At 38.2% G+C, this 26,092-nt stretch overlaps 1 protein-coding gene across 6 annotated transcripts in view; it reads right to left on the reverse strand.

The window, feature by feature from the left end:
• SENP7 (SUMO specific peptidase 7) overlaps positions 1–25,616 on the reverse strand; it is a 43,235-nt gene extending 17,619 nt beyond the window's left edge. Inside the window, exons 1-13 of one of the 6 annotated variants that reach the window (XM_054270299.1) lie at positions 25,542–25,616; positions 24,222–24,268; positions 21,667–21,774; positions 19,455–19,549; positions 16,217–16,243; positions 11,072–11,269; positions 9,295–9,492; positions 5,999–6,114; positions 5,072–5,241; positions 3,844–4,165; positions 3,114–3,265; positions 2,056–2,196; positions 593–626 (exon numbers count right to left, since the gene is read on the reverse strand). In XM_054270299.1, the coding sequence (XP_054126274.1) occupies positions 593–626; positions 2,056–2,196; positions 3,114–3,265; positions 3,844–4,165; positions 5,072–5,241; positions 5,999–6,114; positions 9,295–9,492; positions 11,072–11,269; positions 16,217–16,243; positions 19,455–19,549; positions 21,667–21,774; positions 24,222–24,257 (1,597 nt within the window). In that variant the 5' untranslated portion in view covers positions 24,258–24,268; positions 25,542–25,616. Of the gene's footprint in view, positions 1–592; positions 627–2,055; positions 2,197–3,113; positions 3,266–3,813; positions 4,166–5,071; positions 5,242–5,998; positions 6,115–9,294; positions 9,493–11,071; positions 11,270–16,216; positions 16,244–19,454; positions 19,550–21,666; positions 21,775–24,221; positions 24,269–25,541 lie in introns of all 6 variants that reach the window. The other 5 variants (XM_054270296.1, XM_054270297.1, XM_054270300.1 and 2 more) reach the window with 5 other exon arrangements.
• Between the last annotated feature and the right edge of the window lie 476 nt (positions 25,617–26,092).

Here is a 26,092-nt window from a genome sequence, read left to right on the forward strand (position 1 = left end):
CAAAAATCTAAACATCTGCATGCAGGATTCTTCCTGGAAAAAAAATTGAGGTTTTTTTTGTCAAAATAACCACAGTTAATACCTACAACTATGGAAAAAAGAACACTGCAAATCATTAATTCCTATTTTAAGTCAAGTCCACTTAAAACTGCTCATAAACCTTTTCCTACAACACATCATCTTGGAAAATCAACAGAATGCAAATCTAGCATTATATTCCTCTTAGCTTTAGTCTAATCACAAATTTTTGTAAACCTAAAGATCTAAAATGCAAATTTGAAAAGTTCAATGTTTCACCTCAAAAATATGCAAAGTCATACCTACTATAGTTCAACACCTAAAATATGCAGGAATATGGGAGGCATGCCATTAAAACTACAAATTCATATTAAAAGTACAAGAAGCTGATAAGTTGTTAATGCTTACACTATCGACACCTAAACTTTTATTTACTGAAAAACATAAAAAATTAAAAACTATCTAATATCATTGTGAAAGATTATAAATTATTGATAACTGAAACACATACTTAGTATTTTAATGCAGTACTATAAAGATATAATTAAGAAAAGGCTAAAGAAAATTCTCTTACCCTGAAATGGGATCACAATATTTTTCGTTGTAAACTGAAATAAGATTTTAAAAAACATAAATTAGTTTGCATTTTACAAAATTATTAAAACAATATATGGATTTTTAAATATCTTCACATATTTCCTTATATTGAAATAAACTGAAAATAATAAAATAAAATATTATATTAAAATAATATAATAGAAATTCAGTTTGGAAAGCATTAAGTTGAAGTCAAATATGCTTTGTGAAGTTTGAGACTTCACATTGCCTATATCACCTAAAAAACATTCTTAAAGGCACTGCAGAACATAAATAACAGCAAGTGACTTTCAGAAATGCAAGGCACAAAGTTGCAGAACTGCCAATAGGCTCCTTAAAAAGAAAAGATGATCACTTGGGACAGAAGGAGGTAACGCAATATATGAGAAGCTGTCAGATGCACTGCTTGCAGTAAGGACATGAGAGAAGTGGTTCAACTTTATGCTGGTATTTCCTTATGTTAATCTTTGAATTAAAGGCCTTTAAAGATTCTACTTGCACTGCTGCTATCTTAAAGAGACTTTGGTAAATGAAAAATGCTTTATTGTCACTTCGAGAAAAGGTTACACATATTAACAAAGGAGGTTTCCCCTGTGGCACCACAGTAGGCACAAAGTTGTGTTTCCCTTTTTCCCTAGGAAAAATTCTACTTTACACTTAAGAGCATTGATCCTACATTTATTTCAATTCATCCTTCAAATGATTTTTGCCATTAATTTAGAAAATTTCCATGAAATGTTTCTGTAACTGCTGTTTTATGAGATGCTGAAATTGTTATTACAATCCAAGATTTCAAAATGTCTTATTGAAGGCAAAAGATATGTAGGTTCAAACATCTTTTTCAGTGGCAATATACAGAATGAACCTGGTCAAAGACCTGTTGAAACTCCTGGAGCTGGTGTTCCATTTAAAGAACATCCTCACTTATGTTTCTACACCCTGTGAGTGGAATATTGGCTACACACTAAAGCTTTTAGTATTGCTTTTATGCTCTCTGAAGCCACAAAGCAAGCAATTTTCTGTTTAAAAGGCAAGAGCATAGTATATATCTGAACTCTGATCATTATGAATTACTTTACTAGAACACAACTACTATTTCTGAGGAAAGTAATTGGTCTTTAAATAAAGCGACATTAATTGGCCATTAATATGGCCCTTGTTTTCTGTTAGAATTCATTAAAAACTTCCTCAGTATGACTTGTATGCCAGTACAGCATTTATACAGAACCTCTACAAGTGAAAACTGTGGCCACAGCAAATCACAGTTAGCTTTTCTACTGACAGCAATCCAAATGCACAAGGCCACATACGCCAATGCTGAGCCAAAGGAATTTAATGCAGCAGTAAAAAAAAACTCTGCGCTTCTACACTAAGTACCAATGAGTTTGTTTAACCAGAATTTTAATTTTTAAGTATTCACAAAATAATAGAACAACTTACCCTAGCAGGACCTGTTGATAGACACTTAAATTTCCCAATGTGTAGTCTATCAAATTCAACATCCAGATTTGTCTGCTTTTTAGGTGTGCTTCTAGAAGGTAAGCTGAGAGGATATTTATCTTCAACTGACTCTGCTAAAAACTGGAAAAAATTTGTATTTGTTAGATATGGCCCTCTTGTAACTTCAGGAATACCTTTATTCATGACTTTAAGAATTGACTCCCAAAGCCAGCTTCCACATAAAAAAATAATTTTAAAAAGCTCCAAGTGTTATTACATTCATTACTGACAATTTTCTTAAGGGTCTAACAGTACCTTGTTTCACCTCCATTACCAAGGCACAATCTCTCATTTGGTTCCAAATAGTAAAAACTCAAACAACAGAGCAACAGCTCTGTTTAACAGCAGACCTTCAGGATCTAATTCAGTGCTTATGATTGAATTGATTCACCTGTGAGAAGAGGCAGCAATGGCTCTTCTGACTTGTTTCAGGATTACAGAGATAACCCATATCCAGGTCAAAGCCAGCAGCCAAAGGCTAATCAAGTCCAAAACAGGGCAAACAACCTTTATGGCTACTTTTAGATTCAAGTTCTACAGCTAGCCCAAGAGGAAGGGGAACTTCACTTTATCTCTGCCTGCTGTCAACAAAGATCCTGAACTGCTATAAGCCCTGAATTACAACAGAGGATTGGATGACAAAAAAAACTATGATCAATGAAAAACAGTGTGTGGAAACAAATTCTTCCACAGATGTATCTTTATCATGTCTGTTTCTACCTCAGGTTACTATTTGATCTTCCTGTTTTCTGAAATTAAATATTTCCAAATGTTTATGGTCATAATAGGAAATACATTGTGCATAGCAAAAACACCCAAGAGAACCAGAGAAATTTCAGAATCAGAGAAATTCTCGGAAGACTGTCCAGTACTCTATCTGTGAAATAAATTTCTGCAGCTTATGCTTGTGGCTGGGACAATAATAAACAATCATTTTCTATAACAAACATTACAGAAATAAATTGGCATAACAATACATTGGCCAAAAACTGGACTACCTGCTCTGTGTGACTTTTTGTTTTGTCTTCTAATTGCTTAGCTGAGAAACAGAAGTCAGACTGTGTTTCTTTATTTTCAGTCATATTATCCTTCATTAGCTCTGTGCATTGTGGTTCAGAAGGTCCATCTTCATCATCACTGGAAAGGATAACTAAAAAAGGAAAAAAGAAGTATACGTATACTACAAAGTACAGACTTGTGAATATTTCATTCCTTGTGGATTTCAGACAAGTAAAGAATTCTGACTTGCAGTACATGATGTCAAAGTACACTGCTCAAAACAGTCAAGATCTGCATGCATGGAATTGTATGCAACAAGTAGTGCTCTGTATCTTTACAAACACCAGGTCCTCAAAATTATTTGGCTACTAAATGAAACAGGACACAGCACAGCTGCTTCAAAGAAGAGAGTAATTTTTCTCAGTTTTAGCATCATTAAAAAATAAAAGCTGGGTTTTTCCATAGTCACAAAATCAGCTGGAAAAAGAGGATTGGAATTCAAGAATCTTGCTGTTCATCCTGTTTCTCAGATACAAGATCCTGACATTAGGCACTGTTCTTTAACCTGCCCAATGCATTAAAAACAGGATGGCAGCCTTCAGTCTTTTGTTCCCTCTGTCTCAACTAGCCAGTTATGCTCAAGTTTTAGTAGCTAAGTGTACCACCAGGAATTGTCACCAGCACAGACACAGTACATACTTGGGTCAATGGAAACAAGGTGCTGATTACCCCTGCAGATTCTGTTCCGCAGCTTGCTCAGGTACTCTGCTTTGTCCAGCTTTATTCTCCTGATGGTACTAACTTGTGGGGAAGGCACATCCCCACTGCTGGCAGACAGCTGTTTCTTTGACACATTTCTGGAAGGAGACTCTGAGGCAGAGTCCTCTGTGTGGCTGTGAGCAGGCCTTAAGTGGTTGTGGGTGGAAGTGTCTTTAGAGTCTCTCTCTGCTGGACCGTCTGGCACCAGAATAGGATTAGATCTGTGGTTTTGTCCATCCTCACGGGGTATTCTGCAGTCAGGAGACTGAGCTGAACTCAAACCTTTATTTTCCTAGAAACAGGAATCAGAGACAGAATGTAAGTTTATTACTTGACATTTCTAGAGGGTTCAGATCAGTGATCACTGATATTAGCTATGTGCTAGAAAAAATAATTATAGCTTAACACAGTGACATTGAATGCTCAATTCAGGATCATTTCTCCCCCCTCATATTCCAAAGAGTATTATTACAATCTTTTAAAAGGCTACAGTGACCCCTATTCAAACTGAACAAGGAATTATTTCTGATTTTTAGCAGCTCTGTCAGTGTCAGACATGGAGAGGCCAATAATCTGTGCTTTCCTTACTTTCCAAAAGTGTGACTTGGTCAACTGGGTTTTACAGGTTTGATAACTGCCTGTCTCTGTAGGGTTTAAATCAGAAGGCTACAGAGATGTCTTTATTGTTTATATTCAAATGCTTGATATAAACCCACTTTGTACTTGACTGATTCCCTCAGTCTTATTTGTTGGGTTTTTTTCAAATCCTAAGGATAGGTAAGTACAAAATTTCAGGGAATAGACTAAGGAGGAAGCAAAAAGATGACATCTGCAAGATTTCAGTGTTGATGCCCCTAATTAGTCCCAAATTCTAGACCATCTGTGAAAGAATCTTCACTTAAGAAGCTAGATGCCTTATTTTCAAAATTGTTTGAATCTATGCTCCTGCATGAAAGAAACACTGTCATTCATCTTTCTCAACCTTTCTGCTACAATAAGCAGAATGTGATGATGTGGACAGAATAACATTGATTCACTCCCTGTGATGCATCACTGAACTAATTTACCTCAACAGGCAATATCTGCTAATATACCTGTATGATAAATCCTATTTATGGTATAATCCTTTTATTTGGGATGTTGCTACTGCTGCTATGTTAGTATGTGTGAATGTGTGCTAAAATTAAGTGCAACTTACAGAGAATGCAAGTGACTTTTGTGGAATATGTGCATTACAATCATCAGAAATATGGCCACTATATCTTCTTTTCCTTTTCTCAGAATCAAAAGAAACTGATTCCTTCTGACTAAGAGTGGTGCTGTTCATGTGTCTGCTCCTCTTCTCCAGTTCACCACAGTGCTTGTTTTCTGTGTCAAAAAAAAGGTAATTTAATATATTATCCTTAAAAACCTTTACATTTCTTCATATTGTTTATGTCTTATATAAAATGCATGGAAGTAGGTGTAATAAGTTCTACACAGTAAGTTCTTTCCTTTTTTAATTGTATATGACTGCCAAAATATATTCCCCAAAATTATTACTATTTTGCATAATTAGTCAAGGGTATAAGCAAATTCATAGATCCTTTCCAAACAAGATTTAGCACTTTATACTCCACAGTCTTTCTTTATCTTTTGCCAAATGCAATATTCTCAATTTCCTGTTCTAATTTGCAAATATTAGTAGCCAGCATAAAAAGACAGTACATTATTCCTAGAGAATATGCATAGAGGTCACAATTCTTCAGCAGTGAAAATAAATATCATCTAGCATGAATATTTTAGCAGGGCTCACAAACTATTTGAGCATTCTTAATGGATTACGTTCTTTATTATAAGACTTTCTTAGAAAATCAAGATTATAACAGTGCAGTGAGGCTGCACTCAGTCTCATTTTTCTTCCACAGATTTGATTCACCATAGTTTTATTCCTATTTAAAACCAGGCATTTGATACATTTTTATGGTATCTGTAAAAAAAAAAGTATTCTGAGGAAACATATACACTGCGTGCAACACCTCAATTTATTTCTGTACTCTCTTCACAATACTAGATTAAAAAAGGAAAATATCCCAACAATCTCCAAAATTCACACTTAACCACCAAATGACTGCTAACTACAAACCTTTCTTCTGCAGCTCTCGTCTTCTTAAAGTGACAGCATTAACTTTTTCTGGTTCCTTGGAAGCCTTGGTCAATTTACACAGTTCATCATCTGTCTTTCTCAGGCAACGTTCAGACCTGTAAATAATAGTAACTATGACTTATCTTTAATTTTGAAATAATACTGAATAAAAATCCCAACAGAAACAAGAGTTGATCAGACTTCAAACTTCTGTCTTTCCCATAAACACGTGGACCTTGCCAAAGGAAACACAAATTAATTCAGTCCAGTTGTGGCAATACACAGATAAATGAAACAGATGCTTCTAAAAGGCACCATATTAGCATCTGACACACTTGAGATCAGACACTGAAACATTATTTTGCTTTAAGGAATGATTGCAACAAGAACACAAGAAAAAAAGAGAGAACAGTCAGTTGACAATCATTGCCTTTGTAACAAATGCAGTGAGTGTAGTATATTTTTAACTTAGATTCAGAGCTGGTGATAAAATCCATTGAGTAAGATCCTGAAATGTGGAATTATTTGAAATAGAAATTCCTGCTCAAAAGGGCCTGAAACAGTAACTTCAAGGGGGTGGAGAGGGATGGGACATCAAAAGAAAGAAACAGAAAAGAATTACAGTACTTAATCCAAATGGATTTTGTGTTTATCCTTTTATAATGTGTTCAACTCAAGGTTGTGATCTCAGATTTTCAAACAGCTAAGTGATCATCACAACGCCTGATATCACTGACAGCCAAGTTTCAACTCCTAAAAATCATCACCCACCGTGGCAAAAAAGACTCTTGACATCTCTAACCAGACAACCAAAACTGTCAAACACTTTTTGAACAGATGACTACTCTTGAGTGATCTATCTGTAAATTGGAGTAGCAGTGCTCTTTGGGAATTCTGTACAGACAAAGATTTCTGGAGTGCTTCTGCAGTGATAAGCACTGTGAAAAAATTACTGATTATCTTTCCATTCATAAAGAATCATAAATTGGACCAGATACAGAAGTAGTTTCCAGTAAGTGCTATTGTTCATTCTGTATATTGAACAAGACAGTCTTACATAAACTAGGCAGGCCACTATAGAAAACCTGATTTTGGAACCCACACTTCTCTCTCAACTAAAATATTTGTATGCATAACAGCTGTGTAGACTTGACTGTCTTAAAAGACCATACAAATCCATCAAGTAGTTTTCAGCATTTGTTTTACACCAACATCACAATTCAGGGATTTTAACAGCAGAAAGCACTGAATAGGGCTATTTCAGCTAATAGATTTTCCTAAACATATTTGCTTTATGTATAAATTCTGCACATTTTATTTTCAATGCCAGCTTTGCTGATAGCTCAGTTTAAAATGCACCCCTTAACCCCTTAATATGCAACACCTATGAAGTTATGGCAATATATATTGTAAAGTGTTCTTAACAACCAGGAGAAACAAATACTATAAACACTTTAAAACCTTGGGTTTCTATACATTTAAAATCTACCTCAAATTCATTAGTTATACTGACAGGTCAGTGCTCACTTAAATAAGTGCATTTCACACTGGGTTGCAGTAAAGCAACAAAAAATCCACCAATTCTGTAATACAAAGAGCAAGAATGGAAAGGGGGAGCTGGCAGTAAGTTCCAGCTGGTAGAGATAAGTTAATTTATTACCATCCTGTTCTGATGACACACAATTCTTTAACTTGAGCTGAAATTTCCAGAGTACAAAACTAGCACAATTTTCAGCATGCATTCTGGCTACTCTGATGGTACAAAAGACTCTCTGTATGATCATGTGCATATATAACACTTACAAGAGGGGAGTTTTATTATTCTCCTCCAAAGAAGAGACCTCAAAGGAATCAGTGCCAAGTGTATGCAGTGCACTGGCTTTACTTACAGACAGGTGACCAGGATCAAGCCATGACTTAGTTGAAATAACTCCTCAATTCTCCATTTCCCATACTGTATCTATTACAAATTGCACTAAAGTGCTATTCACTGGGGAAGAGTGAAAAGTCATCCTAACTACTAAAAAAATTACTAGCTCAAACCATTATTGTGCTTAATATAGAATATTGTGCTCTAGATATGAGCCAGAAAAAATACACAAGACGTACCCTCAGATTTAGAGCATTAAATACAAGAGTTCATGTTTTTCTCTCTATAATTCCACTACCTCCCATCATCCAAACTTTAGAAAGTTAAAAAATCGGATACTAAAAATTAGTCTTATTTTGCAATAAAACAAAACAAAAAAAACCAAAAACCTAAATGCACAACAATCCAAATGAACACCCCACACTTCAGCCAGCCTTAAGTCACAGAAAATTATTAGTAAAAAATATGATACTTTAAAATGAGACAGCCTAATAAACTGTTCTCTCTAAATCTCATTTAAATTGCAGCTCTGTCAGGTTAATGTAAGCAGCAATGGGCAATTCTGTAGGAAAAAAAAATTGCTATTAATTTCAGCTCCCTAAGATGTTGATGTATCAGAATGAGGAATATGACTGGCTTCTCTCAGTTTCAACCTGGGAACTTTTAATAACTCCTGCCTTCAAAAAAAACCTCACATCATTATTCTCTTCATCCTTCTACCGTCTTCCTCAGAATTTCCTATTTTTCCCTGTGGAAAATTTGCTGTTGTAGCCATAAAGACAAACAGAGGCAGCTTGCTTTGAATGCAACAGCCACCTTAGACCAAAACAGGTGTTATCTAATTCTAATACCTGATTTCTGCTAGTTTATTTGTCAAACATTACTGTGATGCTCAGTCAACCTAAATATAGGAAAAGATGAAAAGTAGATGTTAAGTGGTAGGAGGACACGCAGAGCCCTTAACCAATGCCACCCTGTTAGGAATATTGACACCACCCGTGGGTTAATGTGGTAAGAAATTAATTATTACAGAGAGGAATTTGGAGATATTTTGCAAAAAAAGTTACTTGAAATCATGCTAGAACACAGCAACACCAACAAGAAAGCGAGATTTTGGTTCTGGACACAAAACCAACTTAGATGTGTTAGAATTACTTGTGTTTCTTCCCAAATCAAAGCAGTGCAATCACTGCAAACAGAAATTCCTTCTAAGAAAGAAAAGCAGCCTTTTAACACCAGGTCCAGCAAACCAGAACAAATGCAATGTTAAAATGTCTCATTGGAGAAGCATGTTAATTTGCACTCAGGAAACTGATCTCCTGGTCCAAGAAAAGAGTAGAACAAAAGCTGTTTCAGGGAAATTCTTTTCCATTGGGAAGTTACGTCATTTCAGGAAGACTGGCAAAATCAGCAGTGAGTAACATACCTTTCAGAAAGAAAAGAACTTTCATGAGGAGAACTTAATATTTGACATGTCTGTAGGCTGGCAACAGCTGATGAGGGGAGTTGACCCGATTGCAATTTGTCTGCAGCAGGTAAATTTGCATCAATTATTACGTGGCTGTCTATGTACTTTCTTCCAATTTTCGTACTCAGGACGTTCGTCAAGATAACTTTGGGTTGCCTGCCATACATACAACAGTAAACCATAAGTACTGCACTGCAATCTAGAGAAACAAGCTTCTTGTTAAATCCATGTATCCTACAGGCTTGATAATTAAACATCAATATTCTTAGTCCCTTAGAGGCCAAAAAAAAAAAAAATCCCATTAAAGTACAAGAAAAACAGGTAAACACAAAAGGTAAGAAAACTAGCCATGTAATTTTATAATTTTACCTTAGCCAGATACTATGCACACTGCATTGCCTCTAACATATCCTGCAGTTTAAAAACTGGTAAATATTTCTCTCTAAACAGCTTTCATGCAGTATCTGTACACATTTGTCAGAACTCTGGAACAAACAATCTTGATTTTCCTGTGAACAAGAAGCCTCCAGTAAAACAGAACATATTTTCTAAAGCACCTAGTAAACAGGTAGAAAACTAGCATGCACACAAAAGGTAGCATTAGATTTTATTCCAGTCCTCAGATATGAGGTAGCACTCTACAGTATTGCAAGACCCAGAAAAATACCTGCAAGTGTTAAAACAGACAAGCATCAAAAATAAGCCAAGCAGAAATATAAAGATGCAATTCCTACCTGAACACGCACACAATGTGCAAGAGCAGCTCAACTTACTTCATACAATGTCACAGCAGCCAGCTTGTTGTATAGCCCATATCCACTTCCTTCCTCAGACTGGGATTTAAATGCTACCACTTCCATTGCAATTTATTTTGGATTAGGTTGTAAGGTTATGGCCCTTTTGAATATGTTTTGAACAACACTGCCTTTTGAATATTGACTGCATAATTCTCCTGTTGTCTGTGTTCATCCACAGAGCACACTCCAGCACAGATGCTGTGATGTCTGGAGAACACTCAGATCTCCTCTTGCAAGACATAAATTTGCTTTTCATCAGAAGGCTACCTTCAGACACAATTTCAGAGACCCACTGGGGATAAACAATCAAGAGATACAACTTAAAGATGAAAATTTTAAGACTGAAAAACATGTAGACTGGACGTAACCTCCAATAAAGGAAGCCCCTAAACTGTTATCAGAAGCTCAACAGAAAATCCAGAGAATAAAGCATTCACTCTAACCATGCTTTTCCCTGAACATCTACAATTGACCATTGCTTGCAGGTCTGCAAAGAAGATACTAGACTTGATATGCTCTTCTTCTGATGATTTATGCCAATTTTCCTATTCTCATGAGTAGTCTAAAGCAGTAACAGTGAAAATACACCTTGGTATCTCCTCTTAGAAAAGCACTTCAGTTAAATTCAAGTGCATTCTTTTCATGAGAATAAAAAAAAAGCCAAACATTTTGAGAGTCCAATGGCTAAACCATAATTAATTGGTCTTGACAGTACAGGACCCTCTAGAAGCCATTTGATCAGAAAAAACACTAAAGTATGCCTGGCACCATCTCTCAATGATTATCAAAAGGAACCAGGTACAAGTGAATTCAGTGAAGTGAGACAAAATACAGTTCATGAAGAAGGAAACTGTGGCACAATAAAGAACACTTTCTCATCAAGAAATAACTGCAAGGAAAATTATTTTGTTTAGTGACATAAGGCAAAGACAACATACCTTTTAGACAGAAAAAGACTTTGGAGAGTAGGATTTAAAATCTGCCATATCTTTACGCTGGCAGCAGATGATGAGGGTGCTTGATCTGACTGCAGCTTGCCAGCATCAGAAAAATTAACACCAGTTTTAGGTTGCGCCTGTATGTATTTTCTTCCTATTTTCATCCTCAGGACATTCGTCAAGATAACTTTGGGTTGCCTGCCATACATATAACAATACGTTAATAATAGGGTGCTGAGAACTTTTTAAGTCATATGAATTCAACAAAGATGTTCTATGAGTTTGCTGTCTCTACATCATACCTTAGAGAATTAAGGTCACTTCCCTGGCAATTTACAAAGCAGTTCTCTTTGGAGAAGAGCAACCACAAACTCATCTTTTGATCAGGGCAGCCTTGCAAGGTTTCTCCTTCTGGTATGAATGATGACATAACCATATGCCATTCTAAAGAGGTAAACTTTCAGTGCAGAAACACTGAAATGGAAATTTTGGTACATCTTGTTATCACAAAATGTTGGAAGTGGTGTCACTATGGCCTTACAAGCCATTCTGAAAGTGTATGCTTGACCATTTGCAGGACATGAAAACATACACTCATTTTATGTCATCTTATTTTAAAGCCAGGAATATTATTTGTTCCCATATGACAGATTAATTATGATGTTGCTGGGGAAAAAAAGAAGTTATTACAAATCTCCCAGTTCCGAAGCTCCAATTATCTCTATTCAATTTCACTAAACATATTACTTAAAACTCTGAATTACAAAGTCAGTAAAAACACTCTACTGAAGTTCTTTTAAAAAAGTATCTATACTTTGGTAGTTCTGCTAGATGGGTACTGAAGTCTTCACATAAAGAATTAACCTGCATTATGGTCAGTAACTTGGGACAGTTTTCTTACAGACTCATAAGGATTGGAAAAGATCTCCAAGATAACAAGTCTTCAACTGCATACCACCATGCCCACTAAATCATGCTGCAAAGTGCCATGTACTTGCCTTTGAACACTTTCAGGGATGGTGACTCTACCACCTCCCTGGGCAGGCTATTCCAGTGCTTAACCACTCCTTCAGTGAATAAATTTTTCTTGATATCCAACTTGAATCTCCCTGGCACAACTTGAGTACATGTCCCTTTGTCCTGTCACTGGTTGTCTTGGAGAAGAGACCAACACCCACCTTACCACAACCTCTTTTTATGCAGTTCTAGAGTGTGATAAGGTCTTCCTTCAGCCTTCTTTTCTTCAGGCTGAACAAGCCCAGTTCCCTCAGCTGCTCCTCAAAGGAATTATGTTCCAGATCCTTCACCAGCTCCACTGTCCTTCTGTGGACTTGCTCCAACACTTCAACATCTTTCATTTAGTGAGGGGCCCAGAATTGGACACAGCACTCAAGGTGTGGCCTTCAATCACTGCCCTGGTCCTGCTGACACAGGCCAGGTGTCACCGGCCTTCTTGACCACCTGGGCAAACTCTGGCTCATTTTCACCTGCTGTTGACAGCACCACTAAGGCCTTTTCCACCAGGCATCTTTCCAGCCCCTCTTTCCCCAGCCTGTAGTGCTGCATAAGGTGGTGGCAACCTAATGGCAGGACTTGAACTCCAGCTTATTGAATTTATAAGCTGATAAGCATTATAGATCATAGATGATTCATCAGGATTTACTTTATTTTCAAACCTCTGAGAACTAGACTTGTTTTCCAAGAGCAGGTCCTATGAAGACACTGAAGTTCAGGCTAACTTTTTGGGTTTTAAAGATTACTGAAACAAGAATTGGGGTTTTTTTCCTACTGCATGTCTTGCCTAACAAAAAAACATGTTCTCACTCTAGAGTAAATCTCTTTTTAATAGCTAGGGAAAAAACCTTACTACTCACATGGCTGTTACACACATGCTACAGTAACATTTCTTAAGCAAAGGGCTGCTGTTCCCCAGTGTGTTTACATCTGCAAGCAGCAGTAATTGTCCCACTGACATGCTGCCTTCAGCTCAGCAGCCTGGTTACATGGTACCAGTGGCAAATACAGGTGTGGCATGGAAACTTTTGTTGCTGAAGGACAGACATGCTTGCACCTAAAATAAGGTCTGGAACTGCCATGCTAGTGAAACACAATGAAATGGAGGCAGATGTTCCACATAAGTGTTTTATTTTACTCTTTCAATCTTGAGCTTGGGATTTCCTCTCCCTCGTTACTTACCATATACACAAGACACACAACCCTCCACTGAACCTGAAAGGACAAATGTTCCTACCCACAGCTTGGACAACATGCCCAGAAGCTGTGGATGGCTGTCAACCTGATGAGATCTCTGCACCCCTGAATGCCACAATGTGTATGCCATGAGCTGCTTTCTCCTAGAGCTCTGCTACACCTTTCCCAAACCAGCAGTCTCCAAAATGTTTTGGCCACACATCCCTACCAGCAGTAAGTATTTTGAGCACATGCCTTCTACAAAGTTTATTTAATTAAAATCTGCAGAGAGGTACTAGTGACAGGTTGATCTTAAAGGTCTTTTCCAACCTCAATTCTGTGGTTGTAAAACACAGAAATAGAAATTTTAAAAGGAATACAAGATGATATAAACATTTAGTAATTGTACAAAAATATTTCCTTCCTGTATCCCAGTGAATTATTATGTACACACCACACTTTGGAGACCACTATCTAGACAATGCACTGTAAATCTAAATGGTTCCTTAAAGAACTTAAGCTCAAGTGAAGGCAGTTTCCTTTTATCTCTGAACTTCTGATAGAAGTTTGGCAAAGAAAAACTGATGGAAAAGAGCTAAGGCTTTATCTGAAAAGACAAAGAAAAGGCACCAACAAAAAAGAACCCCAAAACCCACTTAAGGCACTCTGACGGCAAGAACATGGACACAGGACAAAGTGTTATGTAACAGATTGGTCCTAATTAGTTGTTGGAAAAACAATCCTGGGTTTATCAAGTGAGCCATTGGCTCTGAGAAGACAATAAAAAGCCACATGTGCAAAGTCTCACTTGAATACCAACCTAAAGCACAGTAGTGCTCCAGAATGTTTTATGCAATCTGGAAAAGGCCTTCCCCTTTATTTTCTTTCATCTAGTTCTGCATACAGTCTGTGAATCCTAATGCAAAAAAGAGTTCCAAGAACGTGCCTCAAATACTGTAGATGTCAGAGAGGCTTGTTCAACACTCTAAGGATTCAGAGACTGGAGTTTCATTTCCAGATATGCTTTAATCACTGAAAAGCTTAAAAAGTGAACACAGGTCCTGGGGTCAGTTTAGTAACATTAATGTCTTAAACAATGGAGCTCAACTGCAACAGCTTAGTGAGCACATCCCAATCTGGCAAGTGCTCTTCATTCAGCACAGGAAGCAAGAGACTTATTTTCCTATAGAAATCCCCACTAAATCAGAACTTCTGGCTTTCTTCTGGACTTCTCCAGAAGCAACCAGACTTTTACTTCATTTGTTGTTTGTCCACTGTAATGTATATTAGAAATAAGAAATAAATAAGCAGTACTTAAGGAATTAGAGAATATATATATTTAAGAAACATGATCAGTTTAAAAATTCAGCTACACAAGAACTTATTAGGCTGTTAAGAAAATTTACAGAAACAAGCACTTAAGGAAAATTTCAAGGTAGAATTCATGAAGAAAATTTGTACAAGTTATCACTTGAAACTAGACATTCACTCTTCTGCTTTAAAATTCTTCCCTAAAGACAAGAAACACCCAAACTACTTTATAGGGCCAGTTACTGAAGAATAAAGAACTGAAGTCACTTCAGCTCTTGGGATGCCAGAACAGATGATGCAATGAAAAACTAAGCTATTTCCCTTTCTCCTCCAAAAGGACTCAAAATTAAAAATCAAACCTTAAAGTAACTAAATTATGTTTTTCCTCCAAATAGAGGACAGTCATAGAAGTAAGCCATAGCAATATGCAGATGTGAACTAGAAAATTTCTTCTTCTTAAAAAATATGTTTTAAAACCATTATTGCAGGGGATCATGAGACAACATAAATGTGCTATTCTCTATGGAACACTTCAGCTCTCCTGACTAAAAACAAACCAAGGCTATCAATTTCCCAGAACTCAATTATTTCAGTTTTCATTGTTCCACCTTACAGAAATTATATATCTTTTTCTTTTTGTTTCTCAAACACATGATATCAGAATGAAATTTTACTAAATTTAGGCTCAAACAGCAAGTTCATTAGTCCAATGGGAACACATAATTAAAATAAAGACACTGTGACCATGCATGATCAAGACTGGTAAAGATACCAGAAAATATTCCAAGGTTGAGTGTTTAAACAACTTAATGGACAGAAAAAGTCCACAGCAGGAGGCAAAGGAGTCAGAATCAGAATTTCACTACCTATAGTTTGCTGGCCACCTTGAAAATTCAGGTCTGACATCCCTTGCTCACATATCAGGCTAGACCTTAGCAGGCTCCAGGTTCCTATATAATTTGGTTTACTGAGTGTTACTTGGAACCGAACTTGTGATGTTCCCCATTCTCTTGATTGAAATGGGGTTTCTAGATTTTTGGCAAGTACTTTAGTAAAAATGATCTTATAATTTCAAGCACACACACATACCATGAAGCAAGCTTTGAACTAGAAATCCATGCAAGGAGAGGAACCTTCAACAAAACAGGATGTCAATGGTATACACTTGCCAGCACAAGGCCAAGGAATCACCTCATATCTGGCACCAGGTTTTGACTGAAGATTTTGAACCAGTTATGACCAAACCTTCAGAGCAGAAAAGGAGCATAAGAGATTTCAATGGCTTCCCTTTCGAAAAGGAGTATGGCCTCTGGCAGCGTTTCTTGAAAATCATGTCACTAAGACTGGGAGTACAATAGATTCAGGGAAAGTCTAAACCTAAGCCAGCCCGTAGATCTGTAAACAGTGGTTGGTACACAGAGCCCTAAATTATTTGTTAAACTGTCCACAGAATAAAGTGAGCAACTCCAGCAAAAGACATTTCAAAATATTAAAGTAAGTGTCAAACAGAAAAAAGCAAAGTATACATTAAAAGCAAGTCCCACAAGCAGGCCCAGCAAGTAATTTGCATAACAGTAACACTGGAGGCATCTTGGTGAAGGAAAACCAAAGACAATTATTTTACTTTCCAAAACAAGTACCTACCATAGTCTCCCATCTACCTCCCAAAAACTGAAAAAAATACACAAGCAAAGGTAATGAAAACATAGTTATGCATGTAATGATGGAATAAACAAAAAATATATTATGAAAAATGCTGTTAGCTGCTCCTGACAAGTCTCATTTTGCTTTTCACAGGCAATAGAAAAAATATCCTGCCTTATAAACCACAGGAACAAAACTTATTGTTTATATCTCATTGGGGAAAATGTTTGACCTTATTTCACACAATAGTCACAGCTGCTTGATATAGCTCCCTACCCAGTGTTCATATTGTGTACACACACCAGTGCTGGAACTGCTGTCTGCAATTCATTCAAATTTGTATTAGAAAGTGATCAAAATGAGACAAGGAGACTACTGGCTCATTTGGGACTAAATTACTATTAATTGTCTACACCACTGTCTTCATGGCTATATTCTTTTACTAGTAAACCCAAATTCTGGGAAATAAATATTTTGGCAGTGAGACATCACGTACTGTTTTGTTGGGTTGTTCCCTCAGCTCTCAGACAAGCTGAGGGTCTGTCCTGTGTCTACAGAATAAAGCCACTGATAGACTTGATGTGTATTCAGTTATCTGAGCTTCTGCAGCACATGCACAGCCCAGGAGCTCCCTTTCTGAGCCCAAAGGAATAACATGACACACTATCATTAACGGGAATCTCTGATTGATGCATTCACTGACAACACCCTGCTGTGAGGAAACCTTTCGATTGTCCTCCTTCAGCTTCAAGGTCCTGTCCTTTCACCAACTGATGAGAAGTCAGTGACCCAAAAACATCAGCATCCCTATGAACCTCCTTGCTTTGCTGGACTAGGAGGTTATTACTCACCAAATGCTCTTGCAGGGCAAGGGTAAATGCAAATGATTGCCACAAAAACCTGACTGCTACGGGGTCAGTACCTGATTCAGCTGGAACACGTGTTTCACTGAACATGTAACGAAATGCCCAATTTCATTTGACCTGAGGGAACTGCACACATCTTAACTTCCACCCTCCCTCCTAACTAGGGAACTAACCCACCCCAGGAGCCCTCTCTGGGATCCCAGACAAAGCCCTGACACTCATCCTTTCACAAGCCCAGGAGCAGAGCTGTACAAGTGAGAGCAGCTGCAGTTGCTGCTACAGACCCCCATGACCTCACACCACAGCACAGCTGACAGAAGCAATTGACTACCAAATTTTGTAATCCAGAAGTTAAAAAAGCCCCATGTGAAGTTGTAGGTTTGTGCTAATATATCTACTTTGTCCTTTATGACTAAAATTTGGTGACAGTAACAGTCCTGAAGCAACACATCTCCCTAAACACCTGATATTAGCTCCTATCAATAAAGTAGACTGCTTTAAAAATATCAGGAGCTAATAGGAGTTTGTAATAAAGATTTATTTTCTACTTTGTAATGCAAATGAAAAATTCCTCACTGGGAATAAAAACTATTGCATCAGAAAGACTTGCAGCACACTAGGTCACTCCTTCCTCTTTACAGTTTTGTCAGTTCTCAGACTCTTGCTCAACAAACACCACCTCTTTAGAACCTGGGTGCTCTTTCCAATTATTACACAATGAAGTTCCCATGTTGATTCTGACTTACTGAGAAACACTGACTACCCAAGTGGAACACTTAGTACAAGCTTCACTGCAGACAGGAGAGTAAATTTACTTTACAGAGAGGTTCCAGCTAGTCTCTAGAAACACATCTTTTTTCAAAGAACTGAAAAATGTACAGGTTTAATGTCTAAATACTTGCTGTCTCTTTGTAGTCTAAATAATTTCTCAATACTCTGCTGCTAACTATTTGTATAAAAATTATGGAACACCTATAAATGCTATTTGAAAGTCTCTTGCATATTGAAATAAACAGAAAATTAATACACAGCAGATCTAAAGGTAGCTTTAAAGAAACCAAACTTCTCAATGTTTAAAGATCAGTTCAAAGTTTACTGAAAGACTTCTAGAGATTGATATCTTGACATCACACATCAACCATGTCAAAACATAAATAAAATTCAGGAAACTGCAATTAAATTCTGTTAGGTTGACCCTGTGAGCTGCTCCCTCAGTTAAAAGTTACTGACAGAAGCTTTTTGAGGTAAGTGCATGTAAACTGACAGCTATGCCTCTGAGGAGGTATGAAAAATAAACTCAGCATCTTTTACAATTTCAGCTCTTCCCTGCAACACTTTGAAGCATTCTGAATATACAGACCAGGCTAAACAATGACTATTCATAACCACAAACCTACAGAAGTCAGCAGTGCCAAAATCACCTGCATTTTCATTACCTGTGCACTTTGTTTTTAACAGCCTCTCCTGAGAAGAAACCAGTTATGGGCAAGTTTACTTGCAGTCAGAAAACAGAGCAGAGAATGCTTATTCACTTATTTAGAATTAAGTGATTTGGGGAATAACAACTGCTTCATTATGACAAACATTCGTTTTGTCACAAAGTCATTATGTTTCCCAGCTCCTGCTAATAAATCTAGTTCTACATTTTTATTTCCATTTGTCAACTGCAGAAAAAACAGCTTCAAAATTTCCTTGGATAAAACAATTACCTAGCTGATAACTCTGAAGATGATGATTTTATCTTATAATAGCACATCAATAATTTGCCATAATCTCAAAGAAATCAAGACATTTGCTCTTGGCAACAGAGAAAGAAGTGGCACATCAGCAGTCTTAATAATTTAAGTGCCTTGACAGTAACACAGAGGTGAAAAAGCTCTCTTTTTTTTTTTTTTTTTTTTACTTCCTTCCACTACTAATCACCATATTGTTTAAGGGCTATTTTAATTGTTTTAAAGAGTTGATAAAGCTTAGGCTAATGAGTGTGACCTACAGAACAAAAAAGGATGAGAAAAAGAATTCTGGGAAGTTTCTTAAAGATCTAAAGATATCTAGGGCTAGAATAACAGTTCACACTTAGAGAGTAACGAACACCTTTCAGGACTCCAAGCAGGTTAACAAGCAGTAATTCCTCTAGTAAGCACTCTCACTCTAATGCCACAGATCTTGTGCTGATATTACACCAAGGAAAGGCTACAGCTGCCATTAGACCACTGAAGCATGATTCTCTGAAGGTGAGCCACCCAACAGCTTGAAAACCATCTCTGCATGACACAATAATTAGCTAGAGAGCAGAGACACTAATCTTCAAGAAAGATGTGAAACTCTGAATATGCAAACAGAGATAAACTAATTTTGAGATGACTTCTTACCCAATTGATTCTTCATCATTAGAGCTGTGTCTGTTGCATTCCCTTTGCCTTTTTCCTTTTGTGGAAGGCTTTCTGTTGTTGGCACTTAATCTCCACTGAAACAAAACAAATAAAATTGGCAGATTTCAAAAAAACCTGATTATGTCATCATGGATAATGCACCAGAAAAATGGGACACTGCAACAATGCAACTGACCAAATATATCAAAGTTATAAATAGCATACACAGCAATTTTGCAAATAATTAATTTGCTTGATTTAAAGCATCCATATACCACCTGATCTTGAACAGAATTTTTTCTCCTGAAGAAATATACAGGACAATTCCTTTGCTTCCCAATTTCAAGAGGGACTATACCAAACACAGATTTAAATATTAGGCCTGTTCCACATAATCACAAATACACAAGATGCAGAAAGTAGAGGCCAATGCTGTGCATTTAGGCAAATTTTCCAGGCTACAATATGGATATAAAATTCTCAGAGGAAAAGCATTTTGAAGGTTTGTAACTTGGTTGGCAAACCCCAGAAATGCAAGACTTAATTTTTTCCACATACCCTTACCTTACCAGAAAGTACTCATATTTTCAAATTAAATAAAAGAAGTCCTACCAAAAAACAGTTATTGCTGCAATTCCAGAAACCTCCAACCCTCCTTCTAATCTTCCTTATTTCTTAAAATTTAAAATATAATAAACCCAAGAGATGCTTGAAAATTATGGCACTTGGGCTGAAAGCAGACAAACTTATCTTCATTTTTGACTAAGTGTGGTTTGAAAGGGCATCTGTAAAGTTCATGTCTGTGCGTTCACTATAAACTTCAATCCAGTCTGAAAGGCACATCCCAAATCAAACTGTTCACTACCATAGGGATAAACTCTAATGCAAAATAACCCATTATTAAAGTTGGCAGCAAGAAATTGACTTGACTGGGCTCTCCCCTCTTCCTGCCTTCCAACACCATCTAGTTCATCTTCTACCACTGGTGTTCAAGCACAGGAGAGACCTGTACATCCGAATCACTGAAAACCACACAAAGTTTCTCAAACATGGTGCAACCTCTGACAACTCACAACCAAGTCTTTTAAAGTAGAACGTAAAAACCAGGCAGTGCTTAAAGCATTTGAAATCCCCTGATATATGGGAAAGTTTGAAATATGTATAGACATAGGTAGGAAAAATAAGAAACAGAAAATTAGACAACGTCCAGGAAATAAAGAATTTTCCAATTCACCATTCAAATCATAATTTTTATAGAGGCAGACAGGTTGCTGCTTGTAGCCATAGGAGACACCAGCTCCCATTTCAAAACCTGACTGCAACTGGAGGCTCTGCTCACTGAAAGCATCACCAGTACAGAACACAAGCCCACAGCAAGTCTCTACTGCAGCATTCTCAAATGACCTGGCCTACCAAGAGACCTGGTTCACATTACCACTACTCTAAGTCAGGAGAAATTCCTACCTTCCTTCACTACACCTTTCAACCTCCTCTGAGAGGGAGGAGCTCTGTTTGCCCATGATTCTGAAAGCACTAAAGCCAGCAACAAACTCTGGATGCTGAGCTGAAGGAAACAAGAGTAGCAAAGTATGTATCCAACACTTGATATTTGAAATGCTTATGAAATTTGGAAAAGATTTACAGAGGCAAATATTTGCTTCTATATGTGACTGAGATGATCCAGACACTCAGTTATGATAAATGCCATAAGACTTTTACAGTCTTTTGGTCTTAATACAGTTATTTCTGTATTAGCACCTAAAATTCTGTCAAGAGGCATAGAGTGCTTTAGATATTCTCTTAAAAGCTTAAGCTCCTGGATAACTGAAAACTCAATGTAAAGGTTATTTCTATAACACAAAAAGTTTGATAAGTGATCTGAATATAACCTAAAAGTTCAGCAGTCAGAAGACAATCAACTAAAAAAAATATTAAATATCATATTTACCTTTATATTAATGATTTTCAAGATAGTTTCAAACTACACCCAAAGACAAACTGCTTTTCAATTATTTAGACTAAGACTCCCATGTCTGTAAATGTATGCTTGTAAACAGATTTCAGACTTACACACTTGCTTCTCTCAAGACAGTCTGGATTAGCTATGGGTCACAAGGCAACACTTGGTGTTGAAGAAAACCAGCCAAAACTAAACCAAATCCTCATGTAACATTCTCCTACGCACTTTACACTCTGAAGAACTTCTCTTTACCTCTTTTAAAGGGTAGTCACAATGGTGGGAGCCTGGGAGCCTTGCCAAAGGGGACTGAACTTGGACATCCTCTGACTTGGTGTTTGTTTTCTTCTTTGGTATACGAAACTGAAAATAGATGATGTTACACATGGTAAAACTAAATTATCCACTGGTGCTATGAGCTGACATACCTCCATGTACAATGTTGCATTAACTGGGCAAAATAAAGTTGTAAGGGAAGCCCTGACTTGTGACTTTACTTGAAATGCATTCCTCATTAATGCCTGATCCCAAATCATGTGTCATGATGAGCAAGTTTTAACACATGAAACCATCTGAAAAAGTTCTATTTCATTAACTTTACATCTTCCAAGGCAACAAAAAGGAGACAACCAATCCACTGGCAGTCTCCTTAGTTCCTTCTGATTTCTCCAGTTTAACTGTCTGAGCTTAGAGAATGATAAAGAGAAAACTAAATAGCTGAATGTCATGACCAGGTTTGCTTTCTCAAAAGAAAAAATTCAGAATTAAGAACAATTTTGGTATGATAATTTAGCATCAGACTTGAATGTTCTCAAAATGGTATCAGCTGTTGTCATTGCCAACTGCCACAGAAATGGAGACAGCATTTTGAAAGTAATTATTGAAAGAGAAAGTAGTTAATAATTCACATGAATTCACCAGTTCAGAAAAAAAATGTGCAGGAAAGAAGGTTTGTTCATTGAAAATCAAAAAAATAACCAAACTAAATTTGTACTAGTTCATAAGACAAGGAAACAGGATGATATTTTCTATCAGTTAATTAAACCAGGTAAAGTATCAACTGAAAGAATAAAAGTGCAAACATTGCTATTTCTCCAGGCATCCTGAGAAGCAAAACCTTACATTACAAATACAACCAGATGAGAATGTATCAGAGAGGGAATGCAACATTTACACATCTCTGAATCTAGCTCAGGCAGGAAAAAGCTGAATCTACTCCATATGATGGACACTGTAAAGCATCCTATGAACTTGATTTGCAAGCCACCAGATGCCTTGCATTGTAACATGAAATTAAAAGCAGGGATTCCAGAACAGTGACTCCAACCTAATTATTAGCACCTTAACTGCATTCATTAGCTCAGCAGGTAGTCCTTCAGACAGACCATAAGGAAGTATGCTGCACCATAATGAGATATTTCAGTACAAATCCTGAGTGCTCTTACTCCTTCTCTACACTTCTTTAAAACTAAGATGAAAGTTTTTTGTAATTAGACCCAAATTTCTATACAGTATCTCAGGCTGCCTTTGATGGTCAAACACTGTAACAAACACTCCTTTAATAACAGTTTCTTCAAACTCTAAAGGATACTCATGTCACACACAGGTAACAACCTCTCAGACAAGTACCACCCTTTTCAATCAACATGGAAGGATTGAAACAAGACATTTTCTTATTCAGCAGCTCCTACAAGTAGATTGTTTCAAATTTGTTTGGTTGGTTTTGTTATAGAAGGGGCCTATAAACACGTTTATTAGTCAGAATGCATATTTCTGATCTGCACTGTAACAGCTAGGAACAGATTTCTTACTTCAGACCTCCACCTGCTGCCTGACTAGCAGCTTCTGTTATGAGATTCCAAAGAACACAGTTATCTAGAATTTTAACATACATTTAAAATTAAAGAGGTTCTGATAACTTCTGTAATGACATAACAGACAACATAAAGTACAGATAAAGTCAGACTCAGTAAAAAGAAGAGACAACTGACAGAAAGGGATAAAAAGCACAAGATACATTAACCAGCAACATTTCCAGCTCACCACACAGCATCTTCCCAACGCTTGCACTGATTAAGAAGATGTTGGTTTACAGCACCCACAATTAACTTACAGAGCAAGCACAAAGTCAACAGGCAAAGGGAGGTCTGGATCTATGCTAAACACAAGGTATGCAGTTGGCTCAGCTTTTCCCAAAGAAAAGGTGACTAACTCTACACATAGATGTGCATACACACTTGGCAGCCTCATCTAAATCAGCAATACTTTCCTGAAGGTTCCCACCTGTAAAAGCAAGGGCCAGAGAAAGAGCATAAACACAGTGCTGCAAACAGCTCATTTCTAAACCACTAGATCCCCCAGATCTCACCCAATCCTACCTGTTCCTGTGCCCACCATTTGTTCTCTCCAGTACTCCCACTGTCAGAAACTGCTTCTAACAGGGATATTTTAGGAAAAAAATACACACCAGCATAAGAAGCCTCTGCGTGCATCTCTGCAGATAACCAACTTTTACACAGTTTTGCAGCTGTTCTCCTTACTTCAAATTACTCTAAAATTTTAGGTGGTAACCTAGGTCTTAAAATAACTTAGAAAACATCCTGTTTATGTGTAATGAAATGCTAAGCCTATAATGTATTAATAAATGTACAACAGTAGACATTAGCATTGACTGCTACCACAATAAACAGTTTCCCAAGAAAGCATGTTCCAACAAAATGAAGAATCAATTTGGTTGTGCAAACACATCAGAACATCCTAGGATATCCATAGCCTCAAAATAAAATGCTGAAAATTTCAGGAACACTTACATTGACATGACTTGAAGATGATGTTCTTCCTGACATGGTTTTCTCTACTGGAAAAAAATACAAAGAAAAAAAAAAGAAACTTAACAATTTCTGGTTTATTGATTAAGAGGCAAGTAGAACCACAGTAGTAGGCACTAAGAAAGAGCAAGAAAATAATTTTTCAGCAATCTAGAACAAAAAAACCCACATTCATAACACGGATCAAGTTGCTCAAAGCTTATTCAACCTGACCTTGAAGACTCCCAGGGATGGGGCATCCACTGCTTCTCTGGGCAACCTGTTCCAGGCTCACCATTTGCTTTGTAAAAAATATTTCTTCCTTGTGTCCAATCTACACCTACCCTCTTTCAATTTATGATCGTTCTGTCTTGCCCTGTGCCTTGTCACTACAGGCCTTAGTAAAAGGTAATTGACAGCCACACACCTGGGCAAGGCTCTGGATTGTCAGTGTAGACTAAATTTTTAATGAAATCGTCCTAGAATCTATCCTCAGTTATGACATTGACTGATTAACTCCTTGCTACAGGCACACAACTAATAAGAAGCTCACACTTAGACTATAGAGTGAAAAGGAGTAAAAGAGGACACCTGTACCACTGCAAGGGCTCCCAGAATAAGTAATAGACAAAGACTCCTGTTAAACCTACAAACTTCATCACTAGAAGAACACAGCCTCAGAGATTCCAGTATTTATAGGTATTCTCTTTATACATATTCTATATGACACTGGCATAAGACTTTGAAAGATTACAGCTAGTTTGCAGCTCTCGAGAAGCCAAGTTCGGGGACTTTTACTTATCTCGGAGGTTTTTTTCAGTTAGAGCCATAGTCCCCCAGGGTGGGGAAGGGACCGATAAAGAAAAGCCAAAGTAGTGCCTGTTCCGACGCCTTCGAGGAGGAACCGCGGAGGAACAGGGGCCGCCTGACAGCTCGGGGGAGCGGCGCCCCCAGGAGCGGCAGTGACCGAGCCCGGCCCGGCACCGGGCCCCGAGCTCCGCGCCCCGGCTCCCCCCGCTGGGAAGGGAACAGCTTCCCTCTGACAAACCCGCAAATCCCGACGGCCTGAGCCAGCAATTCCACCCTTTCACACTATCTCCTCAGCCTTCTCCCAGAGGCGCAGCAACGCCGCCACCAGCACTCCCTCCCTCCCTCCGTCCCTCCGCTCAACCGCGCTGCCGGCTCCGCTCGTTCGCGGCAGACGCCGCGGCCCCCCCCAAAACGCTGCCGGCCGGCTGCAGCCCTGCCCTCCTCCGCCCTCCCCCGCCGAAGGACCGGCAACGAGCAGGACCGAACGGCCCCGGTGTCAGCACCGGCACTCACCGCCACCGCCGGAGCTGTTTGCCGGAGCTGTTTGCCCGGGCCTGCCCCGCCACCGCCGCCTGCGCAGCTTCCCCAGCTACTTCCGGGCCGGGCACCGCCCCGCTGGGCCGTGTCTGGGCCGTGCCGGAGCCGCCGCGCGGCCGCAGCCCCTCAGGCCCGCCGAGCTTTAACCTGCTCGGGATGAGCTCGGTACTGACCCGCCGAGAGCCACTAAAAAGCCGATAAACAGCATTACTTGTAAAGGAGCAATAATGAACCCGGGCCGGCCCAGGTTTAAGTAGTACCGTGCTAATGACATTTCCCTCAGCTGACACCAGACCCCGCCAAATTAATCAAATTAACGCCCTGCCCGGGGGGGGGGGGGGGTGCACAGCCGGGGAGAGCCCTTATAACCTCGGCTGGCCGTAGTTTGCAGCTGCTGTCCTTAGAAATCCTCCTGCAGCCAAGGGGAGAGGAAGATTTGTTGGCTGGGGTTTTTTTTGCTGTGTTTTTTTTTTTTTTTCAGGGTAGCTTCAGAATTGTAAGTTTTCTGTGGCGCTTTCTGCTTTTTC

Source organism: Melozone crissalis, unplaced genomic scaffold (genome assembly GCF_028551555.1).
Source record: "Melozone crissalis strain CALT ecotype California unplaced genomic scaffold, PUWL_Pcris_2 ptg000009l_1, whole genome shotgun sequence".
NCBI classification, from domain to species: domain Eukaryota; kingdom Metazoa; phylum Chordata; class Aves; order Passeriformes; family Passerellidae; genus Melozone; species Melozone crissalis.